Source organism: Scyliorhinus torazame, chromosome 1 (genome assembly GCF_047496885.1).
Source record: "Scyliorhinus torazame isolate Kashiwa2021f chromosome 1, sScyTor2.1, whole genome shotgun sequence".
NCBI lineage: Eukaryota > Metazoa > Chordata > Chondrichthyes > Carcharhiniformes > Scyliorhinidae > Scyliorhinus > Scyliorhinus torazame.
The window spans coordinates 350,745,397-350,772,656 of NC_092707.1; the positions used below are offsets into that span (position 1 = coordinate 350,745,397).

Sequence of the window (27,260 nt, forward strand, 5' to 3'; positions counted from 1 at the left end):
CCGGAGTGCTTCACACAGATTTGGCTGCGGATACGGGCCCCCGCACTTCTGGTCTGGAGTCCGCGCATGCGCACGGCGGAGGCCTTCAGCGGCCGCCCCGCATGCCATGGCAGACTCGGACCTTGGAAGCAGCTCCAAAATGTAGGCCCCCCCCTCCCCCCGCCCCCATCGGCTGTGCGCCCAATGATCCATCTGGCCCGATCTGTCCCCCGACCGCCCACAAGACCCTCCCTGGTGCCCGATCACCCCACCCCCCACCAGGGCGGCTACGTCTACGATTCCGAATGGCGATAGGTGGTTAGAGCCACGCCATTGGGAACCCGGCCAGTTGGGAGCGGAGAATCGCTGGGCGGGCCTCTGGCAATGGCCCCCCAGCCGCACGGAGCACTCCGCGAACACGCCGGTTCTCGGGTCCTGGAGAATCGCCGGGCCCGATTTCGGCATGAAATTGATTCTCTGCCCCGCGCCAAATGTGATTTTGGCGCAGGGCTGCGGAGAATCCAGCCCGAGTCTTTATTCCAGATACTTTTAGCACACTTTTCTTCACAGCAAATCTCGGATTGGTCTTTGGTTTGTAGCCTGCAGTGATCAGCTTTGTAGATGAATTCATTCAGGTCCTCTGTAGTTTAAAAATGGATTACTCACAGCTTTTACTGGGGAGGCATCTAATTTCTCCTCAGACTGTGCTTTCAGTTTGTGGTTTGTCTTCAGGCCTCTGTAGTTCCAGGAAAACAATACCCAGGGTCAGCCCTCAAAGTGGCCTTCTGGACAGAGGTAGCTGGATTTTTCTGGACAGAGTTAGCTGGATTTTTCTGGACAGAGTTAGCTGGATTTTTCTGGAGAGAATTAGCTGGATTTTTCTGGAGAGAGTTAGCTGGATCTTTTTGGGGAGAGTAACCTGGACCTTTACAATGCTGGCAGAATCTAAACTGAAACCAAACTGAAACCGTGGGATGCTGAAAAATGTTCCAGTGGCATCCGATTCAATCACTGCCTGTTACTCGGCAGAGTACAGTCTTTTGGGCCAAATTGGCCACCAGCCAATCAATCAAACCAAGTTCCAATCTATCTCTATCTCACTAATGCTGTTTAAACCAGCATAGCCTCACGGACTCTTCCTGCATGAATTAAAGATATAGGATTCTTGCCTTGAAGTGGCATGTTCTTTAATCATCCATGGATCAAAAACGTAACAGCAAAAATGAAAGAAAGTGGAAATAAGGGAATAAACAGGAAGAACCCTTACAGTCCTTTTTATGGCAGCTTGTGCCACTTTAAATGGCCTCTGCTCTTCCTTGCAGTCATACTTGTTTCGAAGAGAAAGTTCTTTTAGAGAACCTTTGCCCGGGATCATCAGGCTTGTACAGAAGTCTTGAAGTCAGCAAATTGTCCAGCAGCACTTCCCATAGTGTCTGGTCCTTTGCAACTTGACACAACTATGGAAAGCACCAAAGACTTTAAAAATGTAGCAACAGCCAGGAGAAACCAGCTATTAACCTATAAGTAGCTGTTGGTCCCTGTGGGGTAGGTTATTTAATGCTGCTTAGCATTTGTTGAGCTGTGCAATGGGGAATAGTGTGAAGCTGCAAAACATTATCAATGGTGTGAAATCATAATCTGCATTCATCTGGTGGACCTTAAGAGTGTGTAGGTGCCAATCCCTTTACTAAAATGGCATCCAAAGCCCTTTGCATCAGAAATGTGTGCTTGTGCTGGAGATGCCAATTGTGGAACCCTAATGGCACATATAGTATATAGAAAACAGCTGTACCCAGCCCGATTTCTCACCAATGTTTCTAATTGCCTGCATCTGATGGGTCACCCTTATTGCATATACAGGTCTGTTTCTAGTATAGTGGGCGGAATTCACCCCCCCCCCAGCCGGGTGGGAGAATCGCCTGGGCGCCACGTGAGTCCCGCCCCGACGCCCGCACGCGATTCTCCCCCCCCCCCCCCCCAAACTGGCGCGGCGTGAATCACGGCTGGCCGCTGGGAGAATCGGCGCTTGCCGTTGGTAACGGGCGAGCGGCGATTCTCCGGCCCAGATGGGCCGAGTGGCCTGCCCAACACAGGTTCCCGCCAGCGCCATCTACACCTGGTCGCTGCCGGCGGGAACAGCGCGGGAACGCTGGGGGGGGGGCGGCCTGTGGGGGGGTGAGGGGGGGGGTTCCTGCACCAGGGGGGGCTCAAAAGGGGTCTTGCCTGCTATCGATGCCCACCGATCAGCGGGCCGGCCTCTCTGAAGGAGGACCTCCTTTCCTCCGTCGCCCCGCAAGATCCATCCAACATCTTCTTGCGGGGCAGCCGCGGGAAGGACGGCAACCGCGCATGCGCGGCTGGCGTCATTTACGCGGCTATGGTCGCGTCATTTACGCGGCGCCAAGGCCCGGCGTGCGTAAATGACCAGGCGCCGCTCCTAGCCCCCCAGGGGTGGGAGAGTAGGGGGCTGGGAACGGCCTCCAATGCCGGAGTGAAACACTCCAGTTTTCACTCCGGCGTCGGGACGTAGTCCCCCGATGGGAGAATTGCGCCCAGTGATTCTGTTAGAATGCTAGAGCCTTCCAAATCCTCTCCTGCTCTCTCACAGCCGGCTGGGGTAAATACAATCTATTCTTAGAGATTTATTAGTTTGAGTACTTTAAGCAGCAGAGGATTTCTATCTCGTTGAATCAAAGTCATTAATTTTGTTTTTGATTGTCTCCGAGTACTGCTTCCAATTAACTAACTAAACCCCCATAAACCACATCTTGAACCATCATTACAGTCAGAAACTGTAGATTTCAAATTATTTTTCTGCTTCATTTTTTTTATAGTTTGACATGTAATTTTGTAGCAAACCTTATGAAAGGAGGTTGATAAAGCACAGGACATTTTAAAATATGTTTTTGTAACAACAATTTATGATTCAAATGTTAGCTAAATATAATGGCACGTCAGTGCTGCCAAGGACATGTCTGTGCTTGAAAAGCTGTTTTATGTGCAATTTTCATGCTCAGTAAAATTGTGTTTCTTTGTCTGATAGCTACACAATTTTTATTTGTTTTTTTAAAAGTGAGTCAAGATTGTGAATGGTGATAATTGTCCTTTGTATCCAGTATTCAAACAGCATGTCTCATCATTTTATAATCAAGATATCAGAAACATTTCATATCTTTTTCTCTAAAATGCAGAGTTAGATAGTTATACATTTAGAAAATTTCTTTGATAAATCACAAGGATGATGCAATAACCCTGGCTGATGCACTGAAATCTCCTTTTGGCATAATTGAAGTCCTTTGTTCAATTTAATTTTGCTTTTTAAATTTACTTCATTGTTGCTAAATATTGTGCTGCATTGTAGCATTTCAGACCAAGAACTGTAAAACTGATGAAGAAAGTAACATTCTTTTTCCAGGGGTTGGATCGCATTTGTAAATCTTCCTCCATTTACTGTGAAGCTATCTTAATGTTGAGAAATATTGTTCCTTCAGAGAGTAATGATTAGTAATTTTCTATTTCAGGCAGTCTGATAGTACACTGATTGGTGCATGAAAATGCTGTATTATGGAATGAAGGGTGTGGTTGTTTTTTTAAAAAATGCGTTCTGCTGGGCTGCTTTGATTGATAGGTTATGTGGTGTAAGTTAGGGAGGGAACCTTATCATGCAGTTTTAATAGTGTCCTTTGTTGATATTCCCCGAGGGTTGTTGTTATAGCTTATGCAATTGTGAACGCTTGGCTGAATTTCAAAAGGTACAAAGGCACATTAGGGGGGCTGCTGAGCTATAATTTTTATTGACAGTTTAAAGGATTCGCTGCCTTTGGTATGGTTATGGATTAGGAGTTTGTTTGTTTTTGTGACAGATTGAATACTTGAGGAGATTTAAAATGTTTGAATGGGGTTTCATGAATGCACGGTATTTTTCCAGTGTCCAAGTGCGCATGATGGAGAACTCGGTTAGATTGTTAGAAGTTTTTTTCCACCTCCTCATAGCTCCTGAGGTCTGCCTTGGGTGGATACTGTATGAATGCTTATGGAGATGACATGGAAGTATGAAGTGGCATTACGTTGACATGGAGGGTGATATGAGTAGGCATGGAAGTGTGAGTTGGCATGGAGGGGCATGGAATTGGGTGGGAGAATGAGGGGGAATGCGGAGGGAGTGATGCAGGGGCCAACATGTTCTAAAACATCAAGGGAAAAAGTTCCAGAGAACCAAAGCGAGCCTTCTAACCAGCCCACCTCAGCACCTGCCACTCTTGTGGCATCCTACAATATGCTTTGGGGGTCAGTGTGTCTGCCTTTATCGTGCCCCGCTTCCCAGGAGCAAACAGTGTGGGTAACAGGACTCTTTGAACCAAGGCTGATCTCTAAGTTGAGAAATTACCCGACACAAGCTCACCCTATCCAGAATCCTCCAGATCTTCCAGTCCTACTAAAGTCAATGGAGGTTTGAATGGACCACCATAATTTACGACCCTGCCCCTGCTGCAACAGGGCTATAAAAGTCTGCCTCATGTCTTGCCGTACTATCCACTTTTCTTTTTTTTAAAAATATTATTGAAAATTTTTGGTCAACCAACACAGTACATTGTGCATCCTTTACACAATATTATAACAACACAAATAACAATGACCTATTTTATAAACAGAAAATGGATAAATAATAAATAACAAAAATGAAAACTAACCCTAATTGGCAACTGCCTTATCACAAGTAACACTCTCCAAAAATATAATTTAACAGTCCAATATATAATTATCTGTAGCAACGACCTATACATATTATACAGTATATATTAACAACCCTGAGAGTCCTTCTGGTTCCTCCTCCCCCACCCCCCCTTCTCTCTCCCCCCCCCCCCCCCCGATCCTGGGCTGCTGCTGCTGCCTTCTTTTTCCATTCCCTCTATCTTTCTGCGAGGTATTCGACGAACGGTTGCCACCGCCTGGTGAACCCTTGAGCCGACCCCCTTAGAACAAACTTAATCCGCTCTAGCTTTATAAACCCTGCCATGTCATTTATCCAGGTCTCCACCCCCGGGGGCTTGGCTTCTTTCCACATTAGCAATATCCTGCGCCGGGCTACTAGGGACGCAAAGGCCAAAACATCGGCCTCTCTCGCCTCCTGCACTCCCGGCTCTTGTGCAACCCCAAATATAGCCAACCCCCAGCTTGGTTTGACCAGGACCCCCACTACTTTTGAAAGCACCTTTGTCACCCCCCTCCAAAACCCCTGTAGTGCCGGGCATGACCAAAACATATGGGTATGATTCGCTGGGCTTCCCGAGCACCTCGCACACCTATCCTCCACCCCAAAAAATTTACTGAGCCGTGCTCCAGTCAATTGCGCCCTGTGTAATACCTTAAACTGAATCAGGCTTAGCCTGGCACACGAGGACGACGAGTTTACCCTGCTTAGGGCATCTGCCCACAGCCCCTCCTCGATCTCCTCCCCCAGCTCTTCTTCCCATTTCCCTTTTAGTTCATCTACCATAGTCTCCCCTTCGTCCCTCATTTCCCTATATATATATGACACCTTACCATCCCCCACCCATGTCTTTGAGATCACTCTGTCCTGCACCTCTTGTGTCGGGAGCTGCGGGAATTCCCTCACCTGTTGCCTCGCAAAAGCCCTCAGTTGCATATACCTGAATGCATTCCCTTGGGGCAACCCATATTTCTCGGTCAGCGCTCCCAGACTCGCGAACTTCCCATCCACAAACAGATCTTTCAGTTGCGTTATTCCTGCTCTTTGCCACATTCCATATCCCCCATCCATTCCCCCCGGGGCAAACCTATGGTTGTTTCTTATCGGGGACCCCCCCAAGGCTCCAGTCCTTCCCCTATGCCGTCTCCACTGTCCCCAAATCTTCAGTGTAGCCACCACCACCGGGCTTGTGGTGTAGTTCCTCGGTGAGAACGGCAATGGGGCTGTCACCATAGCCTGTAGGCTAGTCCCCCTACAGGACGCCCTCTCTAATCTCTTCCACGCCGCTCCCTCCTCCTCTCCCATCCACTTACTCACCATTGAAATATTAGCGGCCCAATAATACTCACTTAGGCTCGGTAGTGCCAGCCCCCCCCTATCCCTGCTACGCTGTAAGAATCCCTTCCTCACTCTCGGGGTCTTCCCGGCCCACACAAAACCCATGATGCTCTTTTCAATCCTTTTTAAAAAAAAGCCTTCGTGATCACCACCGGGAGGCACTGAAACACAAAGAGGAATCTCGGGAGGACCACCATCTTAACCGCCTGCACCCTCCCTGCCAGTGACAGGGATCCCATATCCCATCTCTTGAAATCCTCCTCCATTTGTTCCACCAACCGCGTTAAATTTAACCTATGCAATGTGCCCCAATTTTTGGCTATCTGGATCCCCAGGTAACGAAAGTCCCTTGTTACCTTCCTCAACGGTAGGTCCTCTATTTCTCTACTCTGCTCCCCTGGATGCACCACAAACAACTCACTTTTCCCCATGTTCAATTTATACCCTGAAAAATCCCCAAACTCCCCAAGTATCCGCATTATTTCTGGCATCCCCTCCGCCGGGTCTGCCACATATAGTAACAAATCGTCCGCATACAAAGATACCCGGTGTTCTTCTCCTCCTCTAAGTACTCCCCTCCACTTCTTGGAACCCCTCAACGCTATCGCCAGGGGCTCAATCGCCAGTGCAAACAATAATGGGGACAGAGGGCATCCCTGCCTTGTCCCTCTATGGAGCCGAAAATATGCAGATCCCCGTCTATTCGTGACCACGCTCGCCATCGGGGCCCTATACAACAGCTGCACCCATCTAACATACCCCTCTCCAAAACCAAATCTCCTCAACACCTCCCACAAATAATCCCACTCCACTCTATCAAATGCTTTCTCGGCATCCATCGCCACTACTATCTCCGTTTCCCCCTCTGGTGGGGGCATCATCATTACCCCTAACAGCCTCCGTATATTCGTGTTCAGCTGTCTCCCCTTCACAAACCCAGTTTGGTCCTCGTGGACCACCCCCGGGACACATTCCTCTATTCTCATTGCCATTACCTTGGCCAGGATCTTGGCATCTACATTTAGGAGGAAAATAGGTCTATAGGACCCGCATTGTAGCGGATCCTTTTCCTTCTTTAAGAGAAGCGATATCGTTGCTTCAGACATAGTCGGGGGCAGTTGTCCCCTTTCCTTTGCCTCATTAAAGGTCCTCGTCAATACCGGGGCGAGCAAGTCCACATATTTTCTATAGAATTCGACTGGGAATCCATCCGGTCCCGGGGCCTTTCCCGCCTGCATGCTCCTAATTCCTTTCACCACTTCTTCTACCTCGATCTGTGCTCCCAGTCCCACCCTTTCCTGCTCTTCCACCTTGGGAAATTCCAGCCGATCCAAAAAGCCCATCATTCTCTCCCTCCCATCCGGGGGTTGAGCTTCATATAATTTTTTATAAAATGTCTTGAACACTCCATTCACTCTCCCCGCTCCATCTCTCCTTCCTCATCCCTCACTCCCCCTATTTCCCTCGCTGCTCCCCTTTTCCTCAATTGGTGTGCCAGCAACCTGCTCGCCTTCTCCCCATATTCGTACTGTACACCCTGTGCCTTCCTCCATTGTGCCTCTGCAGTGCCCGTAGTCAGCAAGTCTAATTCTACATGTAGCCTTTGCCTTTCCCTGTACAGTCCCTCCTCCGGTGCTTCCGCATATTGTCTGTCCACCCTCAAAAGTTCTTGCAGCAACCGCTCCCGTTCCTTACTCTCCTGCTTCCCTTTATGTGCCCTTATTGATATCAGCTCCCCTCTAACCACCGCCTTCAGCGCCTCCCAGACCACTCCCACCTGGACCTCCCCATTATCATTGAGTTCCAAGTACTTTTCAATGCACCCCCTCACCCTTAGACACACCCCCTCATCTGCCATTAGTTCCATGTCCATTCTCCAGGGTGGGCGCCCTCCTGTTTCCTCCCCTATCTCCAAGTCTACCCAGTGTGGAGCGTGATCTGAAATGGCTATAGCTGTATACTCCGTTCCCCTCACCTTCGGGATCAACGCCCTTCCCAGCACAAAAAAGTCTATTCGCGAGTAGACTTTATGGACATAGGAGAAAAACGAGAACTCCTTACTCCCAGGTCTGCTAAATCTCCACGGGTCTACACCTCCCATCTGCTCCATAAAATCTTTAAGTACCTTGGCTGCTGCCGGTCTCCTTCCAGTCCTGGACTTCGACCTATCCAGCCCTGGTTCCAACACCGTATTAAAATCTCCCCCCATTATCAGCTTTCCCATCTCTAGGTCCGGAATGCGTCCTAGCATCCGCCTCATAAAATTGGCATCATCCCAGTTCGGGGCATATACGTTTACCAAAACCACCGTCTCCCCCTGTAGTTTGCCACTCACCATCACGTATCTGCCCCCGTTATCCGCCACTATAGTCTTTGCCTCGAACATTACCCGCTTCCCCACTAATATAGCCACCCCGCTGTTTTTCGCATCTAGGCCCGAATGGAACACCTGCCCCACCCATCCTTTGCGTAGCCTAACCTGGTCTATCAGTTTCAGGTGCGTTTCCTGTAACATAACCACATCTGCCTTAAGTTTCTTAAGGTGTGCGAGTACCCGTGTCCTCTTTATCGGCCCGTTCAGCCCTCTCACGTTCCACGTGATCAGCCGGGTTGGGGGGCTTCCTACCCCCCCCCCCCCTTGTCGATTAGCCATCCCCTTTTTCCAGCTCCTCACCTGGTTCCCACGCAGCTGTATCTCCCCCAGGCGGTGCCCCCCCGCCCATCCCCTCCCATACCAGCTCCCCCCTCTCCCCAGCAGCAGCAACCCAGTAATTCCCCCCTCCCCCCCCCCCCCCCCCCCCCCCCCCCGCTAGATCCCCCGCTAGCGTAATTACTCCCCCCATGTTGCTCCCAGAAGTCAGCAAACTCTGGCCGACCTCGGCTTCCCCCCGTGACCTCGGCTCGCACCGTGCGACGCCCCCTCCTTCCTGCTTCTCTGTTCCCGCCATGATTATCATAGCGCGGGAACCAAGCCCGCGCTTCTCCCTTGGCCCCGCCCCCAATGGCCAACGCCCCATCTCCTCCACCTCCCCTCCTCCCCCCTTCACCACCTGTGGAAGAGAGAAAAGTTACCACATCGCAGGATTAGTACATAAATCTCCTCTTTCCCCCCTTTTTAACCCCCCTCTTCGCCCCCCACATTCGCCCCACCACTTTGTTCAAACGTTCTTTTTAATGACCCGCTCATTCCAGTTTTTCTTCCACAATAAAAGTCCACGCTTCATCCGCCGTCTCAAAGTAGTGGTGCCTCCCTCGATATGTGACCCACAGTCTTGCCGGTTGCAGCATTCCAAATTTTATCTTCTTTTTATGAAGCACCGCCTTGGCCCGATTAAAGCTCGCCCTCCTTCTCGCCACCTCCGCACTCCAGTCTTGATAAACGCGGATCACCGCGTTCTCCCATTTACTGCTCCGAGTTTTCTTTGCCCATCTAAGGACCATTTCTCTATCCTTAAAACGGAGGAATCTCACCACTATGGCTCTGGGAATTTCTCCTGCTCTCAGTCCTCGCACCATCACTCGGTATGCTCCCTCCACCTCCAACGGACCCGCCGGGGCCTCCGCTCCCATTAACGAGTGCAGCATCGTGCTCACATATGCCCCGACGTCCGCTCCCTCCGCACCTTCAGGAAGACCAAGAATCCTCAGGTTGTTCCTCCTTGCGTTGTTCTCCAGTGCCTCCAACCTTTCCACACATCGTTTCTGATGTGCCTCATGCATTTCCGTCTTCACCACCAGGCCCTGTATGTCGTCCTCATTCTCGGCTGCCTTTGCCTTCACGACCCGAAGCTCCCGCTCCTGGGTCTTTTGTTCCTCCTTTAGCCCTTCGATCGCCTGTAGTATCGGGGCCCACAGCTCTTTCTTCATTTCCTTTTTGAGCTCTTCCACACAGCATTTCAAGAACTCTTGTTGTTCAGGGCCCCATGTTAAACTGCCACCTTCCGACGCCATCTTGGTTTTTGCTTGCCTTCCTTGCCGCTGTTCTAAAGGATCCACTGCAATCCGGCCACTTTCTCCTCCTTTTTTCATCCGTATCCAGGGGGGATTCCCTTCTGGTTTACCGCACAGTGTTTTTAGCCGTCAAAATTGCCGTTGGGGCTCCTATCAAGAGCCCAAAAGTCCGTTTCACCGGGAGCTGCCGAAACGTGCGACTCAGCTGGTCATCGCCGCACCCGGAAGTCCGTACTATCCACTTTTCAAATGAAAGAGTATTTTGTGTGTTAATGGGGATGATTTCATTATGTGATCGGGTCTATGTGGTGTCTTGCTTTCATTTCCATTTTACCTGTGATTTTTGTCCCTTGTGTAAACATTCATTATTTGTTTAGATGTTTCAGATCAGAAATTAGCGACTTTAGCAAAAGATCGTTTAAAGGCTTCAGAGAATATTTCTCTGTTAGTAAGGACAATAATCCCATGAAACGTAAGAAATGGGAACAGAAGTAGACCACAAGGCCCTTTAAGCCTGCTCAGTATGATCATATCTCATCTTGGGCTTCAATTCCATTTTCCCGCCTGTTCCCCATATTCCCTGACAGACTAAAACCCGGTCTATCCTCATCTTAAATGTTTTCAACAGTAGAATATCCGCAATTCGTTAGGGTAGCGAATTTCATTAGATTCAAAACCCTTTGAGTGAAGTAATTTTTCCTCATCTCAGTCCGAAATGATCGGCCCCGTGTCCTGTGACTGTGCCCCTATGTTTCAGGTTCCTCAACTAATGGAAACAACCTCTCAACGTACACCCTATCACACCCTTCCATTTTCAATCTTCCATTTTTCAATGAGATTGCCTCTCATTCTTCTGAACTCCAAAGCCCAATTCTCTCAGCCTGTCATTATATTCTGACATTATCCCGGCAACAATACTGAAGGCTTGTGCTCCAGAACTTGTCGCACCCCTAGCCAAGCTGTTCCAGTACAGCTACCACACTGGCTTCTACCTGGAAATGCGGAAAATCGCCCAGGTATGTCCTGTACAGAAGAAACAGGACAAATCCAACCCAGCCAATTACCACCCTATTAGACTACTCCGTATCATCAAAGTCATCAACAATACTACACTGAGGAACTCCTGCAGTGATGTCCTGGAGCTGAAATGTTTGACCTCCAACCACAACAGCCATCTTCCTTTGTGCCAGGTATGACTCCAACCAGCAGAGAATTCTCTCCCTGATTTCCATTGACTCTAGTTTAGCTCGGACTCCTTGATGCCATATTCGGTCAAATGTTGCCTTGATGTCAAGGACAGTCACTCTCACCCCACCTTTGCCTTCCTAACTGCTGACTGAACCTGCACGTTAACCTTAAGAGAATCTTGAACAAAGATTCCAAGCCCCTTTGTGCTTCTTATTTCCTAAGCATTTCCCCATTTTGAAAATAGTCTTCCTTCCAAAGTTCATAATCTCTTAAACTACATTGGTCTCATTAACCCACAAAGTCCCTGTTCAGCGCATAAGATGACTGTAGGTAAATACACTCACCACCCTGAACCCCAAGTGAATGTTTGTGGATATCTCCTCAGAATCCTCCCCCCCCCCCCCCACCTCCCCTCCACAGATGATTGTCATATGAGAGTTTCCAAACTCCACTCCCAAACTCCACTTTAAATCTTCTCTCATAAATATGTTTTCCCTTAGCAGTTTGCATTCGAAAATCCAGAGCACGTTTTCCAAATGACGCTCTTAAACAAAGCTTCCATTGCACAGCGAATCCAGTCCAGGATTTTACATCTCTCCTTTCAAGGTTTCCTTTGTCTTAACTGCTGTTACATAAACTTTGAGATCCAGCCACTGATTTCCATTGTTTTTTCAACTCGTGTTCCACAGGCTGTAATAAAATCTCTCAAACCCGAAAATAACTTTAGACATCTTTCTCCCATCCCAGCCTTCCTCTCAGCCCTACCTTGTTTTTACTGAACCGTGTTCTGTTCTAGTACCTTTAACCTCAGGACACTCCCCTTCATTCCTCTAATTTCCTGAACTAGCTGGATTTTACATTTCCGGCACCTGTTGTTTTTAAAACCATTACTTCATAGTATGGTTTTTCTTCTAGAAAGGCTGACAAAGATGTTCCCTGTTTAATCTTCTAAAACTTTTAGCAGAGCTGCGAGAGCAACATTCTCTCCCACTACCTATCTCCAACTGAAATCAAATGAGTTAAACTAAAACTTAAAAGCTTCTCTACCTTACAAGGCCCTAGTTGCTAAGCACCACCCACATGCTTATGCCTTTTTATTCTTCATGCTGTAGCCCTCTCTAAGCACAATAGAAACACAGTTGGAACTTAACCAGCCCTCACACATGCAAACCTTTCCAGTTATACCCTTCCTGGCACAGAAACAATAAATTAAACACAGTTAAAATTACACCTTGGGCTGGATTCTCCAAAAATGGGACTATATCCCCACTCCAGTGTAAAAATGCCGCCGTTTTACTCTGGAGATTCCTTAAAAATATTAGCAGCTATTTGTCTACCTGCAGGGGGCTGGCAGGCCCCCGGAGTGATTCTTGCAGCTTCAGCTGCGGATACGGGCCTCCACACTTCCGGTTCCAAGTCTGTGCATGCGCACAACGGCGGCCGCGCCGAACATGATGACAGACTCAGTCGCTGGACCTGGACGAGCAAAGAAGGTCCCAACGATCGGCCCCGCGCCACTACATATAAAATGCCCGATCGCCGCTCAGGCCGCCCGTAAGGCTTCCCCCGGTACCTGATCCACCCTCCCCCTCCACCAGGGAGGTTGCGGACTGAGTCCGCAGCCACCACCCGAGGTTCCCGACCGGCTAGACGTGGTTAGAACCACATCGTCGGGAACTCGGCCAGTTTTACCCGGAGAATCGTGGGGGGGGCCTCTGTCAATGGCCCCCCAGCCACACCGCAAAATCCGTGCGCGAGCGATTCTCTGGGGACAAAGAAAGCGGAATACTTTTCTGTGGGGATCGAGGAATCGCGGGAGTGGTGCTGGACACGATTCGTGCGTGAACATCGATTCTCCGCCTCCCAGCCAAACACGATTTTGGCACGGGGCTGCGGAGAATCCTGTCCCTTATTTCGGCAGTTTACCCATACAAATGTAAATCCCTTGAAACCACTTTTGTTCTCCCAGCACTCACCTTTCAAAAGTTATTCTGCTTTCTTTGTTCTTACGCCTAAAGTAAATGACTTCACATTTCCCTCTATTATATTCCATCTTGTTGCCCACTCACTAATAATAATCACCTAGCCCTGCCTATATTTCTCCGCAGCCTCTCTGTGTTCTCTCCGCAGCCTCTCTGTATCCTCTCCGCAGCCTCTCTGTGTCGTCTCCGCAGCCTCTCTGTGTTCTCTCCGCAGCCTCTCTGTGTTCTCTCCCAGCCTCTCTGTGTTCTCTCTGCAGCCTCTCTGTGTCCTCTCCGCAGCCTCTCGGTGTTCTCTCCGCAGCCTCTCGGTGTTCTCTCCGCAGCCTCTCGGTGTTCTCTCCGCAGCCTCTCGGTGTTCTCTCCGCAGCCTCTCTGTGTTCTCTCCGCAGCCTCTCTGTGTTCTCTCCGCAGCCTCTCTGTGTCCTCTCCGCAGCCTCTCTGTGTTCTCTCCGCAGCCTCTCTGTGTCCTCTCCGCAGCCTCTCTGTATCCTCTCTGCAGCCTCTCGGTGTTCTCTCCGCAGCCTCTCTGTGTCCTCTCCGCAGCCTCTCTGTGTCCTCTCCGCAGCCTCTCTGTGTCCTCTCCGCAGCCTCTCTGTGTCCTCTCCGCAGCCTCTCTGTGTTCTCTCCGCAGCCTCTCTGTGTTCTCTCCGCAGCCTCTCTGTGTTCTCTCCGCAGCCTCTCTGTGTCCTCTCCGCAGCCTCTCTGTGTCCTCTCCGCAGCCTCTCTGTGTCCTCTCCGCAGCCTCTCTGTGTCCTCTCCGCAGCCTCTCTGTGTCCTCTCCGCAGCCTCTCTGTGTCCTCTCCGCAGCCTCTCTGTGTCCTCTCCGCAGCCTCTCTGTGTCCTCTCCGCAGCCTCTCTGTGTCCTCTCCGCAGCCTCTCTGTGTCCTCTCCGCAGCCTCTCTCTGTTCTCTCCGCAGCCTCTCTCTGTTCTCTCCGCAGCCTCTCTGTGTTCTCTCCGCAGCCTCTCGGTGTTCTCTCCGCAGCCTCTCTGTGTCCTCTCCGCAGCCTCTCTGTGTCCTCTCGGTGTTCTCTCCGCAGCCTCTGTGTCCTCTCCGCAGCCTCTCTGTGTCCTCTCCGCAGCCTCTCTGTGTCCTCTCCGCAGCCTCTCTGTGTCCTCTCCGCAGCCTCTCTGTGTCCTCTCCGCAGCCTCTCTGTGTCCTCTCGGTGTTCTCTCCGCAGCCTCTCTGTGTCCTCTCCGCAGCCTCTCTGTGTCCTCTCGGTGTTCTCTCCGCAGCCTCTGTGTCCTCTCCGCAGCCTCTCTGTGTCCTCTCCGCAGCCTCTCTGTGTCCTCTCCGCAGCCTCTCTGTGTCCTCTCCGCAGCCTCTCTGTGTCCTCTCCGCAGCCTCTCTGTGTCCTCTCCGCAGCCTCTCTGTGTCCTCTCGGTGTCCTCTCCGCAGCCTCTCTGTGTTCTCTCCGCAGCCTCTCTGTGTCCTCTCCGCAGCCTCTCTGTGTCCTCTCCACAATTAACCTTTCCACATAGTTTAAAATCATCAGCAAACTTAGATACTTTATTCTTTGGAATGTGGATCAAGTAAGATTTTTTTTTTTAAAGTATTTTTATTAAGGTATTTGAAAATTTTTAGAAAAATTACATAGACAATGACATCAACATGGTATAATAAACATTTCCCCCATCTCAATCTTCACACACCCCAACCATAAAACAACAATCCCCCCTCCCCCCCCCCGGAATACTGCATCTGCTGACTTTTTCATTTCCCCCGAGAAAGTCGACGAACGGCTGCCACCTCCGGGTGAACCCAGCCATTGAACCTCTTAAGGCGAACTTTACTTTCTCGAGACTGAGAAACCCAGCCATCTCACGAACCCAGGTCTCTACACCCAAGGGCTTCGAGTCCCTCCACATTATTAAGATCCGTCTCCAGGCTACCAGGGAGGCAAAGGCCAAGACGTCGGCCTCTTTCGCCCCCTGAACTCCCGGCTCTTCCGACACTCCAAAGATCGCTACCTCTGGACCCGGCACCACCCGTGTTCTTAACACCGTGGACATTGCCTGTCGACATTGCCTCCACCACCGGACTTGTGGAGTATCGGGCTGGCGAGAACGGAAGTGGTGCCGTTATCAGTGCTCCCAAACTGGTGTATTTGCATGACGCAACCTCCATCCGCTCCCATGCTGACCCCTCCCCTACTACCCACTTCCTCTATTAGCCGCCCAGTAGTAATTGCAGATGTTCGGCAGCGCCAACCCATCCTCCCCCTGACTGCGCTCCCGCAACACCTTCTTCACTCTCGGGGTTTTACCCGCCCACATAAAGCCCTAAATAACCTTATTCGCCCGTTTGAAAAAGGCCTTAGGGATGAAGATGGGGAAGCACTGAAAGACAAACAGAAATCTGGGGAGGGCGTCATTTTCACAGTCTGTACCCTCCCCGCCAGTGATAGTGGGAGCATGTCCCATCTCTTAAAGTCCCCTTCCGTTTGTTCTACCAACCGGGATACGTTTAACTTGTGCATTGCCTCCCATTCCCAGGCCAACTGGATTCCCAGATATCGAAAGCTCTTCCCTACCATTCTAAGCGGCAGCTCTCCCAGTCTCTTTTCCTGCCCTCTTGCCTGGATCTCAAACATCTCGCTTTTCCTCATGTTCAATTTATACCCTGAAAAATTGCCAAATTCCCCCAGGGTTCGCATTACTTCCCCCATCCCCTCCAATGGGTCTGAAATATACAAGAGCAGGTCATCTGCGTAAAGCGAGACCCTGTGCTCCACCCCCCCACCCCCCAAACCAGCCCTTTCCAGTTCCTAGAGGCTCTTAACGCCATGGCCAATGGTTCTATGGCCAGAGCAAACAGTAACGGAGAGAGGGGGCACCCTTGCCTTGTCCCTCGGTGTAGTTTAAAGTACCCCGACCTCAGCCGGTTCGTACGCACACTTGCTACTGGTGCCTGATAGAGCAACCGCACCCACTCAATAAAGCCCTCGCCAAATCCAAACCTTCCCAGCACCTCCCACAGGTAATTCCACTCCACCCAATCAAAAGCCTTCTCCACATCCATCGCTACCACCACCTCCACCTCCTCTCCTTCTGAGGGCATCATAATAACATTTAAAAGCCTTCGAACATTGGCCTTGAGTTGCCTGCCCTTTACAAATCCCGTCTGGTCTTCCCCTATCACCCCCGGTGCACAGTCCTCTGTCCTTGTGGCCAATATCTTAACCAGCAATTTGGCATCCACATTCAGTAGAGAAATCGGCCTGTATGACCCGCATTGCTCCGGATCCTTCTTCCGTTTCAGGATCAACAAAATCGAGGCCTGCGACATTGTTGGGAAGAGGACTGGGTAGCCGTCAGGCCCTGAGGTCTTACCCGACTGCATGCCCTCCAGCCCCTTGATTATTTCCTCAATCGGGGCTCCCAGACCTTCCCCCAGATCCTCATCTACCCTCGGGAACCTCAACTGATCCAAAAACTGCCTCATCCCCTCCAACCCAGCCGGGGGTTCCGACTCAAATAATTTACTATAGAAGTCCTTAAACACCTCGTTCACCCCCGCTGGGTCCAGGACAATATTCCCGCCAATACTCTTTACTCTCCCTATCTACCTGGCCGCCTCCCTTTTCCTGAGCTGGTGCGCCAACATTCTGCTTGCCTTTTCCCCGTACTCATAAATCACCCCCCTTGCCTTCCTCAACTGTTCTACCGCTTTTACTGTGGTCAACAGCCCAAACTCCGCCTGTAACTTCCGCCGCTCCCTCAGTAGCCCCGCGTCTGGGGCCTCCGAGTATCTCCTGTCCACCTGGAGTATCTCCTCCACTAATCTATCCCTCTCAGCCCGTTCCACCTTTTCTCTGTGGGCCCGTATTGAGATTAATTCCCCTCTGACTACTGCCTTCAAAGCTTCCCAGACCGTCGCTGCAGAGACCTCCCCCCGTATCATTTGTTTCCAGGTAGTTCTGGATGGACTTGTTAACCCGCCCACAGATCGCTTCGTCCGCTAGCAACCCCACATCCAGTCTCCACAGTGGTCATTGCCCTCTCGCCACACTAACCCGTAGATCCACCCAATGCGGGACATGATCCGACACTGTGTTTGCCGAGTACTCCGTATCCACCACCTCCGGTATTAGCGCCCTGCTCAGAACAAAAAAGTCGATGCGAGAGTATACCTTGTGGACATGTGAGAAAAAGGAAAACTCCTTCGCCCTTGGCCATGCAAACCTCCATGGGTCTACTCCCCCCATCTGTTCCATAAAACCCTTTCAATTCCTTTGCCTCAGCCGGCCTCCTCCCTGTCCTGGATTTTGACCAGTCCAATTCCAGATCAATGACTGTGTTAAAGTCCCCTCCCATAATCAGGTTATGTGACTCTAAGTCTGGGATCTTACCTAAAACCCGCCTCATAAATTCCACATCATCCCAATTCGGAGCATATATGTTCACGAGTACCACCCGCACCCCCTCCAGATTCCCACTCACCATTATGTACCTACCCTCCTTGTCTGACACGATTCTCCCTGCCTCGAATGCCACTCGTTTGCTGATCAAGATCGCTACCCCCCTGGTCTTTGAGTCCAGGCCTGAATGGAACACTTGGCTGACCCACCCCTTTCTCAATCTCGTCTGGTCTGTAACCTTTGGGTGTGTCTCTTGTAGCATTACCACGTCCGCCTTCAGCCCCCTCAAATGCACAAACACGCGAGTCCTCTTGACTGGCCCACTCTCAGCCCTCTGACGTTCCATGTAATCAGCCTGGCCAGAGGGCTTACAGCCACCCCCTCTCCTCTCTCTTCCCCCCCCCCCCCCCCACCCGCCCCCTGCCGACTAGCCATCACCCTTTTTAGGCCAGCCTCTATCTCGTGTCCTCCGCCTCCTTGAGCCCACCCTTGGGCAGTCGCCGTTCCTGACCTCCCATTTGTCCCCTAGTAACAGTTCCTCTCCTGTCAGCAAAGCAACTCCTCCCCCCCTCTCCCTCTCCCTCCCAGCAACAACACCAGAAACCCAACCCCCCAAGTCAAGCTCCAGCTTAACAGCTGCTCACTTCCCACTACGCTTCCGAGTCAGCTGACCCATGCTGACTTGATTGCACCCGCCCCAGCACCAAGCAGTCTGTCTCCCCATTGTTCTCTCCCCTCTCCCCCCACATGGACAAACATTTTAAAAGCATCACATTTCCCAGTAAACAAACATCATTAAAAACAGTGAAGAAACAGCCACTTTAGAAAAATAATCACCCAAAAAGCAGAACCAACCCCAAAGTCCAGCCTCCCTCTAACCAGCTTCCTGCAAGACAAAGTTACCTTTAGCCATCCAAAGAGCCCCTTATTACACATAGCACTACTTATATTTATACAGCCCAGCACAACAAATCGCCGCTACAGTACTTCTCCAAGGCGTCAGTGTCTTTTAATTTGCCATACTTCGTCTGGTGTTTCAAAGTAGAAGTCCTGTTCCTCATGTGTGACCCACAGTCGGGCTGGGTACAGCATCCCAAACTTCACCCTGTTCTTAAAGAGGGCCGTTTTTGCCCGATTGAACCCAGCTCGCCTCTTGGCCAGATCTGTGCTCAGGTCCTAATAAATGCGCAGCTCACAGTTCTCCTATTTGCTGCTCCGTTCCTTCTTGGCCCACCGTAGAACGTGTTCCTTGTCTCACTCTTCACCGATTTTTCAATTAAAATACTGGAAAAAACGGGAGAAAAAGGTCCAAATGTCCGTCACAGGCGGGAGCTATCAAATGTGCGACCTACTCCTCCATGGCCGCCACCGGAAGTTTCCAAGTAAGAATTTTTTTTTGCGGCATTTTTGATCATCGTAATTATGTAACATTCCGTATTATTAATTTAACTGAATTAACAAAAAATGTTAGATAAACACTGTACTTCATCAGGAAGCAAAATCGATCTGTCTCCCCATTACCTTCTCCAGCCTAACATCCTTCAAAGATTTGCGCTCGTCCAATTCTAGCCTCTTGCACAACCTGGATTTTAATTGTTGCCCCATTTGCAGCCATGCCTTCAGCTGCCTGGACCCTAAACTCTGAAATTTCCTCTACAGCTTTCTCCTTCGCTAAAATGTTTTTTCAAACCTACCTCTTTGACCAAACTTTTGGTCATCTTTCTTAATAGCTCCTGATGTGCCTTGGCACCAATATTTTTAGATAAAGCTCCTGTGAAACACTGTGAGAAGTTTAACTATGTTAAAGGCCCTTTTAAATGGAAGTTGTTCTATGTTTAAGATCTGGTGTTTTGATGAATTTCTATTCTCATCATGGCGAGGCATATCAGTCTTGGGGAAAGCGGTAATTGTTTCCACTTGCTGCCCTGCGAATAGCATTGCAAATACCAAAGTCAGATGTAGCACAAATTTGATGCAGACTACAGCTCCCTCTGCACTGCCCCAAAAGTATACCTTAACTTTTAAGATTGGAAGAGATTTTTATCACAGAAATTATCTCATTTCCCACACCAGTTCTTTTGAAGCCTCTCTAATTGTAAGTGCTAATGAAGTGCTAATTGCTACAATGGGCAGTCTTGAGCCTGGCATTATACATCCATGGGCAACAGAGTTGGAAGTCCCCAGTCTCGTTTCAAATGGAACAAAGGAAACTTTCATCCCATTAGTTAGGCTGAATTCAAACCTAGTTCACCAAGATGAAAAAACAGTGAGAACCAATGTGCCAGAGAGAAACGTTTTTATTTTTTTCAGCCATCTCTACTCATTGTGCAGTACTTAAGGGGAAGTGCACATTCAATTGTTTTGTAATCAGAGCTATTTATGCAGTTGTACAGTTCACTTATTCCACTTTAAGGGTGCCCAGATTCTAAAGAAATTAAATACTTTTACATCCGGATTTGACCTTTTCCCCCATATAATCACGGCACCATACTTATAGCATATAAGGGTTGCATGCACATTTCTTGTGTAGCCCTGACCATCCATTGTTTTGCATGTAATTGCTTCATTAATAATACATTTCTTAAGTCCAGGACAGCACAGTAGTGCATTGGGTAGCACTGTTGCTTCACAGCTCCAGCGTCTCAGGTTCGAATCCCGGCTTGAGTTACAGTCTGCACATTCTCCTCATTGGTTTCCTCCAGGTGCTCCGGTTTCCTCCCACAAGTCCCGAAAGACGTGCTGATAGGTAATATTCTACAACATTGAGTTAATCTTGTGAATGAATTTGGCAATAACATTTGACAATGCTTTAGATTCATCACATTGCCGCTGATCAGTATGAATACTACTTAATTGGTAGCTGTTGTTAGAGAAAAATAGATCCCTTTACCCGATTGAATTACATATTTTCCCCTTTAAAACACAAGGAACATTTTGTTTATTTATAAGTGGAACTGGTTACTGATTGAGTCAAGTCATAGAAAAGTTGCACAATTTTTGAAACTTTTATTTTTCAAGTGTTCCAAAACGGTTTCTAAATTTTGCTGTTCTTGATGTCAATTCTGAATGTAAGTGACGCTTAAACAATCAATTAATAAAAGATTGTGATCAATGTACTTTCTGACTTGACTATTTTAAAACTGTGTTGCTTTTCCTTAGTTTTCTATATGCTTTTGTTTTGTATGTTTAAAAAGAATCCTTTCAAAAGTATTGCAGCTCAGTTTCAATATTTCCTCCCTCCTGGCCAGTTCCCTTTGACCGATTACATGATTCGCTGTTCTACTTCTTGATCGTTAAGATAGGAGATTACAGGTTGGCTGAATTTCAATATATGGAACTAGCTTGAAATTGGCAAGTAGATTCTTGGATAAAGGATGCCATAAATTTAAGCGGGAAGACGAGACAGAGTGAAGATTAAGTCCTGAACCCTAGATCCGGCTTGCCTTGCTAAGATCTTGAGATTATTGACTTGCTAGTTTTTAACAAATCATTTTCCAACTGACGTAACAGACACATCCTTGTTGGACATGAGCACTAGACTATTGAGGAAATTCTTTGGGATTGAGAATCAGCTCCCCCTGCTGTTTACTCTATGGTTGATGCAGCCATGTTAAAAGAAATCCATGTGCCTTTTGCCTGTCAGTTGCTGAAATTAACACCTTGTTCCTGGCTGGCCAGCTAATTCTTCAGGGACGGAATATATTTGTGAACTGAGTGGAATAGTTTTCAGGCTTGTATTCTAGGTGTTCTGAGCACTTAGAAAGCCAAGTCCAAATAATGTAAAACAAAGCTCTCTGTCTGCTTGTGTTTAATTCTAAATGGGGAGGGTGAGCAGCAGGGAGGCATCCATCTGCAAAACCACCCGCCAAAGACTAACTAAATTGCTAGTTGAGGTGAAGGATGACCAACTGGATATTGCCGATCACATGTAATGTGGGGAAAAAGCCAGAGAAGGGAATGGTGTGTACTCATTTCAAACCTACATTTGTGCTGTTACATTGCTAATTTGAAATGTTATTCATATGACCGTTCTATCATTTCACACTCCACAATTGAATATTGCAAATGATTCGATAAATTGCTTTCTAGGATCTTGGGCTTGTCTCGTAAAGGTGCAGAAGGAGCCTCTTGGGTGGCGTTAATATCCATTTATGAAAATGTTCAAAACCTTCCTCATATGAAATGAAATGTAAATCGCTTATTGTCACAAGTAGGCTTCAATGAAGTTACTGTGAAAAGCCCCTAGTCGCCACATTCCAGCGCCTGTTCGGGGAGGCTGGTACGGGAATTGAACCGTGCTGCTGGCCTGCCTTGGTCTGCTTTCAAAGCCAGCGATTTAGCCCTGTGCTAAACCAGTACTGACTTATAGTCCCAAATGTTGTTCTTACTTGGTTAAAGTAAGTTTAGGGTAATAGCTATTATAAAAACATGCCAGCCTTGTTTGAGGTCAACTGTAGAATTTTATTGTGGGCAGATGATGCATGATACTTTTGTTTTACAGATGGATGCCCAATTCCAGTTTCCCTACAGTCAGGAAGTAAGTTGTGCGTGTGGGAATGGCACACATTCTGCCTTTGAATTTGTGTATGAGCAGGTGATTGTGAGAAAGAAAGTAAAAGCTTTAATTTGTAGTGTCTATCATGACCTCAGAATTTCTCCAGTGTACTTCACAGCCATTTAAGTATATATTTGAAGTGTAATCACTATTGTAAAATAGGCAAATGTGTAATTTGCACACAGTCAAGTCTCACGAACATCACTGAGATAAATCTGTTTTTTAGCAATCCATTGGGACAGATTATGACCCCCCTCCCCATCTCTTCATCTTCATGCCCCGCCTCTCTCTTCGTCTAAAGGAGAAGTGGACAAACATTTTTAACATTATAAAATGTTGATGAGGTTTGGCGAAAGGTCAAGGGAATGGGACTAAATGGAAACTGTTAGGATGTTATGAGATTGGAATGTGTCAATGTTGTCCCTGGTGGACACTGATCCAAAACACAAACCAGTCCCTAGTTTGCTGCTAAATTGCTAATTCACCAAGGAGTTATAGAACAGCTGGTGTGAGAGATGCAACATTGTCACACTGGTGAAAGGTCGATGCATTTGGGACTGAGGAACATTTTTGGAGTTAACAGAACTTTCATCTACAGTGGCCTGCTCTGGCTGTTTATTTTTATATTCATTCTTGGTATGTCAGTGTCACTGGCAAAGGTCAGCATTTGTTGCACATACGAACATATGAATTAGGAACTGATGTAGGCCATTTGGCCTCTTGAGCCTGCTCTGCCATTCAACAAGATCATGGCTGATTTGCTTGCAACCTTTCACCTATCCCAAATAACCTTTTACCCCCTTGATTATCAAGAATCTATCTACCTCCGGCTTAAAATGTTCAAAGACTCTGCTTCAACTTTTGAGGAAGAGCATTCCAAAGTAACACAACCCTCTTTTGACCCAATGACGTTGATATAGTTGCAAGTCAGGATGGTTGCGACTTGGAGGGAAACTTGCCTGTGGTGGTGTTCTCATGCATCTAATACCCTGGTCCTTCTAGGTGGTAGAGGGTCTGGGTTTGGGAGGACATGTTGAGTGAGGCTTGGTGAGTTCGCAGAATTGTTATGGTGCAGGAAAGGGCCATTCAGCCCGTCATGTCTGGACTGACTCTCTGAATGAGTTGTTACAGTGTACCTTGTATCTGGTATGTGCAAGTGGGGGTTTCTCTCTTTCTAATGGCTCACTCCGTCAATGTCTGGGATCACATCCAGCGGCAAGTGGCATTTTTATACCCTTTTCATTGTGATAAAATGTTGCAGGGTACTTCACACAGAGGATTTAATAGATGAAATTTAAAATGGCAACTTTTCCAGCTGAAATCTGTAAAAATTAAAAGCAAGTATTACAGCACATCAACGTTTCTCCATGCCTTTAACCTTTTCATGTAGAACCTCAAGTATTCCCCAGCCATTCCATACAGGTGCCATTAGTCATCTTCCACTATTTATATGTAAACTGTCTTAATCTGGTGCTTGGGAAGGTCATTTTTCAAAAAGGACCATGAATACTTTCACAAGATTAAACTTAATGGGGACTGAAATGGATTGCCTCCACAAAAACAGATGCCAGGATGCAATGCTCAATTATTCCATGACTGTTCATTGCAATGGAGGTAGTATGTCAACTTTATGTTGCCTGTTGATTTGTATGATTTCAGTAACCAGCCAGCGATATGCTGTTAATAGGTGGAAAGCATCAGCAGAGGCCAATTTCACGAGTGGCTAGCACCAGCTAAACTCAAACTGTACTGCTTAAAGCTAACTTGCATCTCTCAAAGGGGCAATGCGTTAAATGACTGGAGCAGAATCACAAAATAATACAAACGGAAGAGGCTCTTTGGCCCATCGAATCTGCACCGTCGCATGAAAAACACCTGGGGTGAGAATATCTGCCCTGCCGCAACAGTTTTCTGGTGCGATGCTCCCCTGCTGGCAATGGGATTCTCCGTCCCATCAGCCGGCCAATGGGGTTTCCCATAGTGGGTGACCCCATGCTGTCGGAAAATCCGAGGACGTGGGTGCACTGCCGGCGCAACGGAGAATCCCGCCAGCGGAGAATCCAGCCTCTGACCTGCCTAACTAATCCCATTTGCCAGCACTTGGTCCATAACCTTGAATGTTATGACATGCCAAGTGCTCATCCAGTTACATTTTAAAGTATGTGAAGCAACCCGCCTCTACCACCCTCCCAGGCAGTGCATTCCAGACCGTCACCACCTCTGGGCAAAAATGCTTTTTCTCAAATCCCCCCAAACCTCCTACCCCTGACCTTGAACTTGTGCCCCCTTATAACTGACCCCTCAACTAAGGGGAACAGCTGCTCCTAATCCACCCAGGTGGTGATAGTCACCCAGGAAATTAATCTGACCTGGAAAACAGTGGTGAATGGTACAACACGAGAGGTAGAAGATTTTCAGACATTTCCTCCATGGAGAAAGCTCAAAGCAGGAAAGATGTCTTATATTTGTAGGAAATCCTCCAGGCACTGGCCCAAAATGCAGTGGGAACAGATAGCCAAGGAAGTCAATGACAGAAGTCAACCACTGTGGAGGAGGTGGTGCTCGCCATTATTGAGATGGTCTTTATGAGGCTGTGGCCAGTGGCAGGTTTGAAGCTATCAAAAATGATGGCCCTCATACCTCATCCTCTTTCTCACATCCCATATCCCCATCATCCCACAGTCTTTTCTGGTTACAAGCGGAAGAAGCTGTTCAGACAGGGTTTGTAATTTCCCTTTCAGATTTAACTAATGGTGCATTGGAAGTTCTTTTACGCTAGCTTTTTGCCTGCTGGATGATTTTATTAAGACGGTTTTGCTTTTTGTAAGTTGCAGCTGACTGTGTGGCAGATATATTATGAATGAATGCCAAAATGTGGAGATCAAGAAAATGATTACTATGATAACACAAAGGCTTCGTTGGTCATATAAAGAAAGAGACTTACATTGACATAGCATAATCTCAAGATGACCCAAAATGCTTTACGGATGATCAATTTTTAGTGATTTTGAGGAATAAATATTGTCTCGGACACTGGGAGACTGCCCCTGCACTTCTTCAAATAATGTAATAAGATCTTTTATGAGCACGTGAGAGGGAAGACAATTTAACCTTCTTAAACTATCTTACAGCCTTCAAAGATTTCCATATGCAGAGCTGCCGACATTTCCCAACAGAAATCAGTATTCCAGATACCAAAAAATCAGTATTTTGGCAGTAAAATTCAGATTTTCATTTCAAAGGAAAAATGCCCACCAATCTGAAGTACAGCTTTACACCATTATTGCACAAATCTAAAACACAAATGGAAAATGAAAATCCAATGCTTCATACATGTACGTCATCGTGAGTGGGTGTTTTCAAATTAAGTTTCAAACATTCAGCAAATCTAAGAATAGAAAATGTGAACTAAACATTCGTCTTTTTACACGAAGTTCAAAATTGTTCTGAACGCTTGATTAACTGAATTGAATTCTTACAAGAAACTGTATATAGACAAAAGGAATCCAGTGCATTTATCTCTTTCAAAACATATCTTCATGAAGTAGCACTAACAGATTTGATGTTCAAATTAGGGTTTATGATAGTAAAAGAGCACAAAGAAAAGAATGGCAACAAAACGTAGAAAGCTGAAGGTATGGTTAAATAGATGCATGATGATTTAGGTTTACTTTTTCAGCATTTTTCTTTCATGCTCACAGCAAAAAGCGCACTTTCCACAAGTAAAACAAGGATTTATGAACTGAATCCTGCTGAAACTTAAGAATGTGCAATATATTATCAGATGCACTCCATCAGTAAAGAAAGAGGGAAGCAGAGTTAAAATTTCAGATCATTGACCTTTCAACAATTCTGAAATGTTAACTCTGCTTCTCTCCCCATTGATGCTGCCTGGCCTGAGTATTTCCAGCACTTTCATTTCTTTAAATACAAAACAGTGCTCTACAAAGATCAGTGATAGAGCTAGTGTTGAGTCCACTTGAGGCATAGGGGTGCGTATTGGTTTCCTTGGCAACAGGGCCCCACGCAGAGGCCTTGCATGCGCTGTTAGTGTACGGGGCGGTGATGGGGGGGGTGGGGGGGGCTGCGCGGGGCCCTGACGCCAAGGAAACCAAGTAACGCGTCTCGGGAGGCGGCTTGCAAATCAGCTGTCTTTTGCATATTTCAATGAGATAAAGCGTACTTCCGTATTCAAATGGATTTTCCCTATGAAATACGGAAAATCCATGCTAGTTGGCAACTCTGCATAAGTACAGCCCCAGATTGCTCTTTTTCCGCACTCCCTTTGAGGTCGCACCATTTTATATTGTCTGCCCTGATTCTCCCGTACAAAATACATCACTTCACATTGCTCTGCCCTATGTCTGCCCATTTCACAAGTTTGTATTTGTCCTCCCAAAGTCTCTTCACTGTTTACTACATTTCAGAATTTCATGCCATCTGCATTCAACCGTCATTTGAAATTATACCCTTTATACCAAATCCAGGTCTTTCAGATGTATCAAGATGCGCAGTGATCGCAATGACCTTATTCTTCTCTGAGACAGCCTCTCAGGATTAAGGATAATTTGCTTCATCTCTGTTTTAGAACATAAGAACTAGGAGCAGGAGTAGGCCATCTGGCCCCTCGAGCCTGCTCCGTCATTCAATGAGATCATGGCTGATCTTTTGTGGACTCAGCTCCACTTTCCGGCCCGAACACCATAACCCTTAATCCCTTTATTCTTCAAAAAACTATCTATCTTTATCTTAAAAACATTTAATGAAGGAGCCTCTACTGCTTCACTGGGCAAGGAATTCCATAGATTCACAACCCTTTGGGTGAAGAAGTTCCTCCTAAACTCAGTCCTAAATCTACTTCCCCTTATTTTGAGGCTATGCCCCCTAGTTCTGCTTTCACCCGCCAGTGGAAACAACCTGCCCGCATCTATCCTATCTATTCCCTTCATAATCTTATATGTTTCTATAAGATCCCCCCTCATCCTTCTAAATTCCAACGAGTACAGTCCCAGTCTACTCAACCTCTCCTCGTAATCCAGCCCCTTCAGCTCTGGGATTAACCTAGTGAATCTCCTCTGCACACCCTCCAGTGCCAGTACGTCCTTTCTCAAGTAAGGAGACCAAAACTGAACACAATACTCCAGGTGTGGCCTCACTAACACCTTATACAATTGCAGCATAACCTCCCTAGTCTTAA

The 27,260-nt window shown here is 47.7% G+C and overlaps 1 protein-coding gene across 10 annotated transcripts in view; it reads left to right on the forward strand.

The window, feature by feature from the left end:
* The window catches only part of mta3 (metastasis associated 1 family, member 3), a 435,625-nt gene that overhangs the window by 370,810 nt on the left and 37,555 nt on the right, over nt 1–27,260 (forward strand). For 9 of the 10 annotated variants that reach the window (XM_072510300.1, XM_072510268.1, XM_072510293.1 and 6 more), the window contains one exon: nt 22,010–22,045. The exons of the other annotated variant lie outside the window; for it this stretch is intronic. In XM_072510300.1, coding sequence (XP_072366401.1) covers nt 22,010–22,045 — 36 coding nt within the window. The remainder of the gene's footprint in view (nt 1–22,009; nt 22,046–27,260) is intronic. 10 annotated transcript variants of the gene reach the window in all.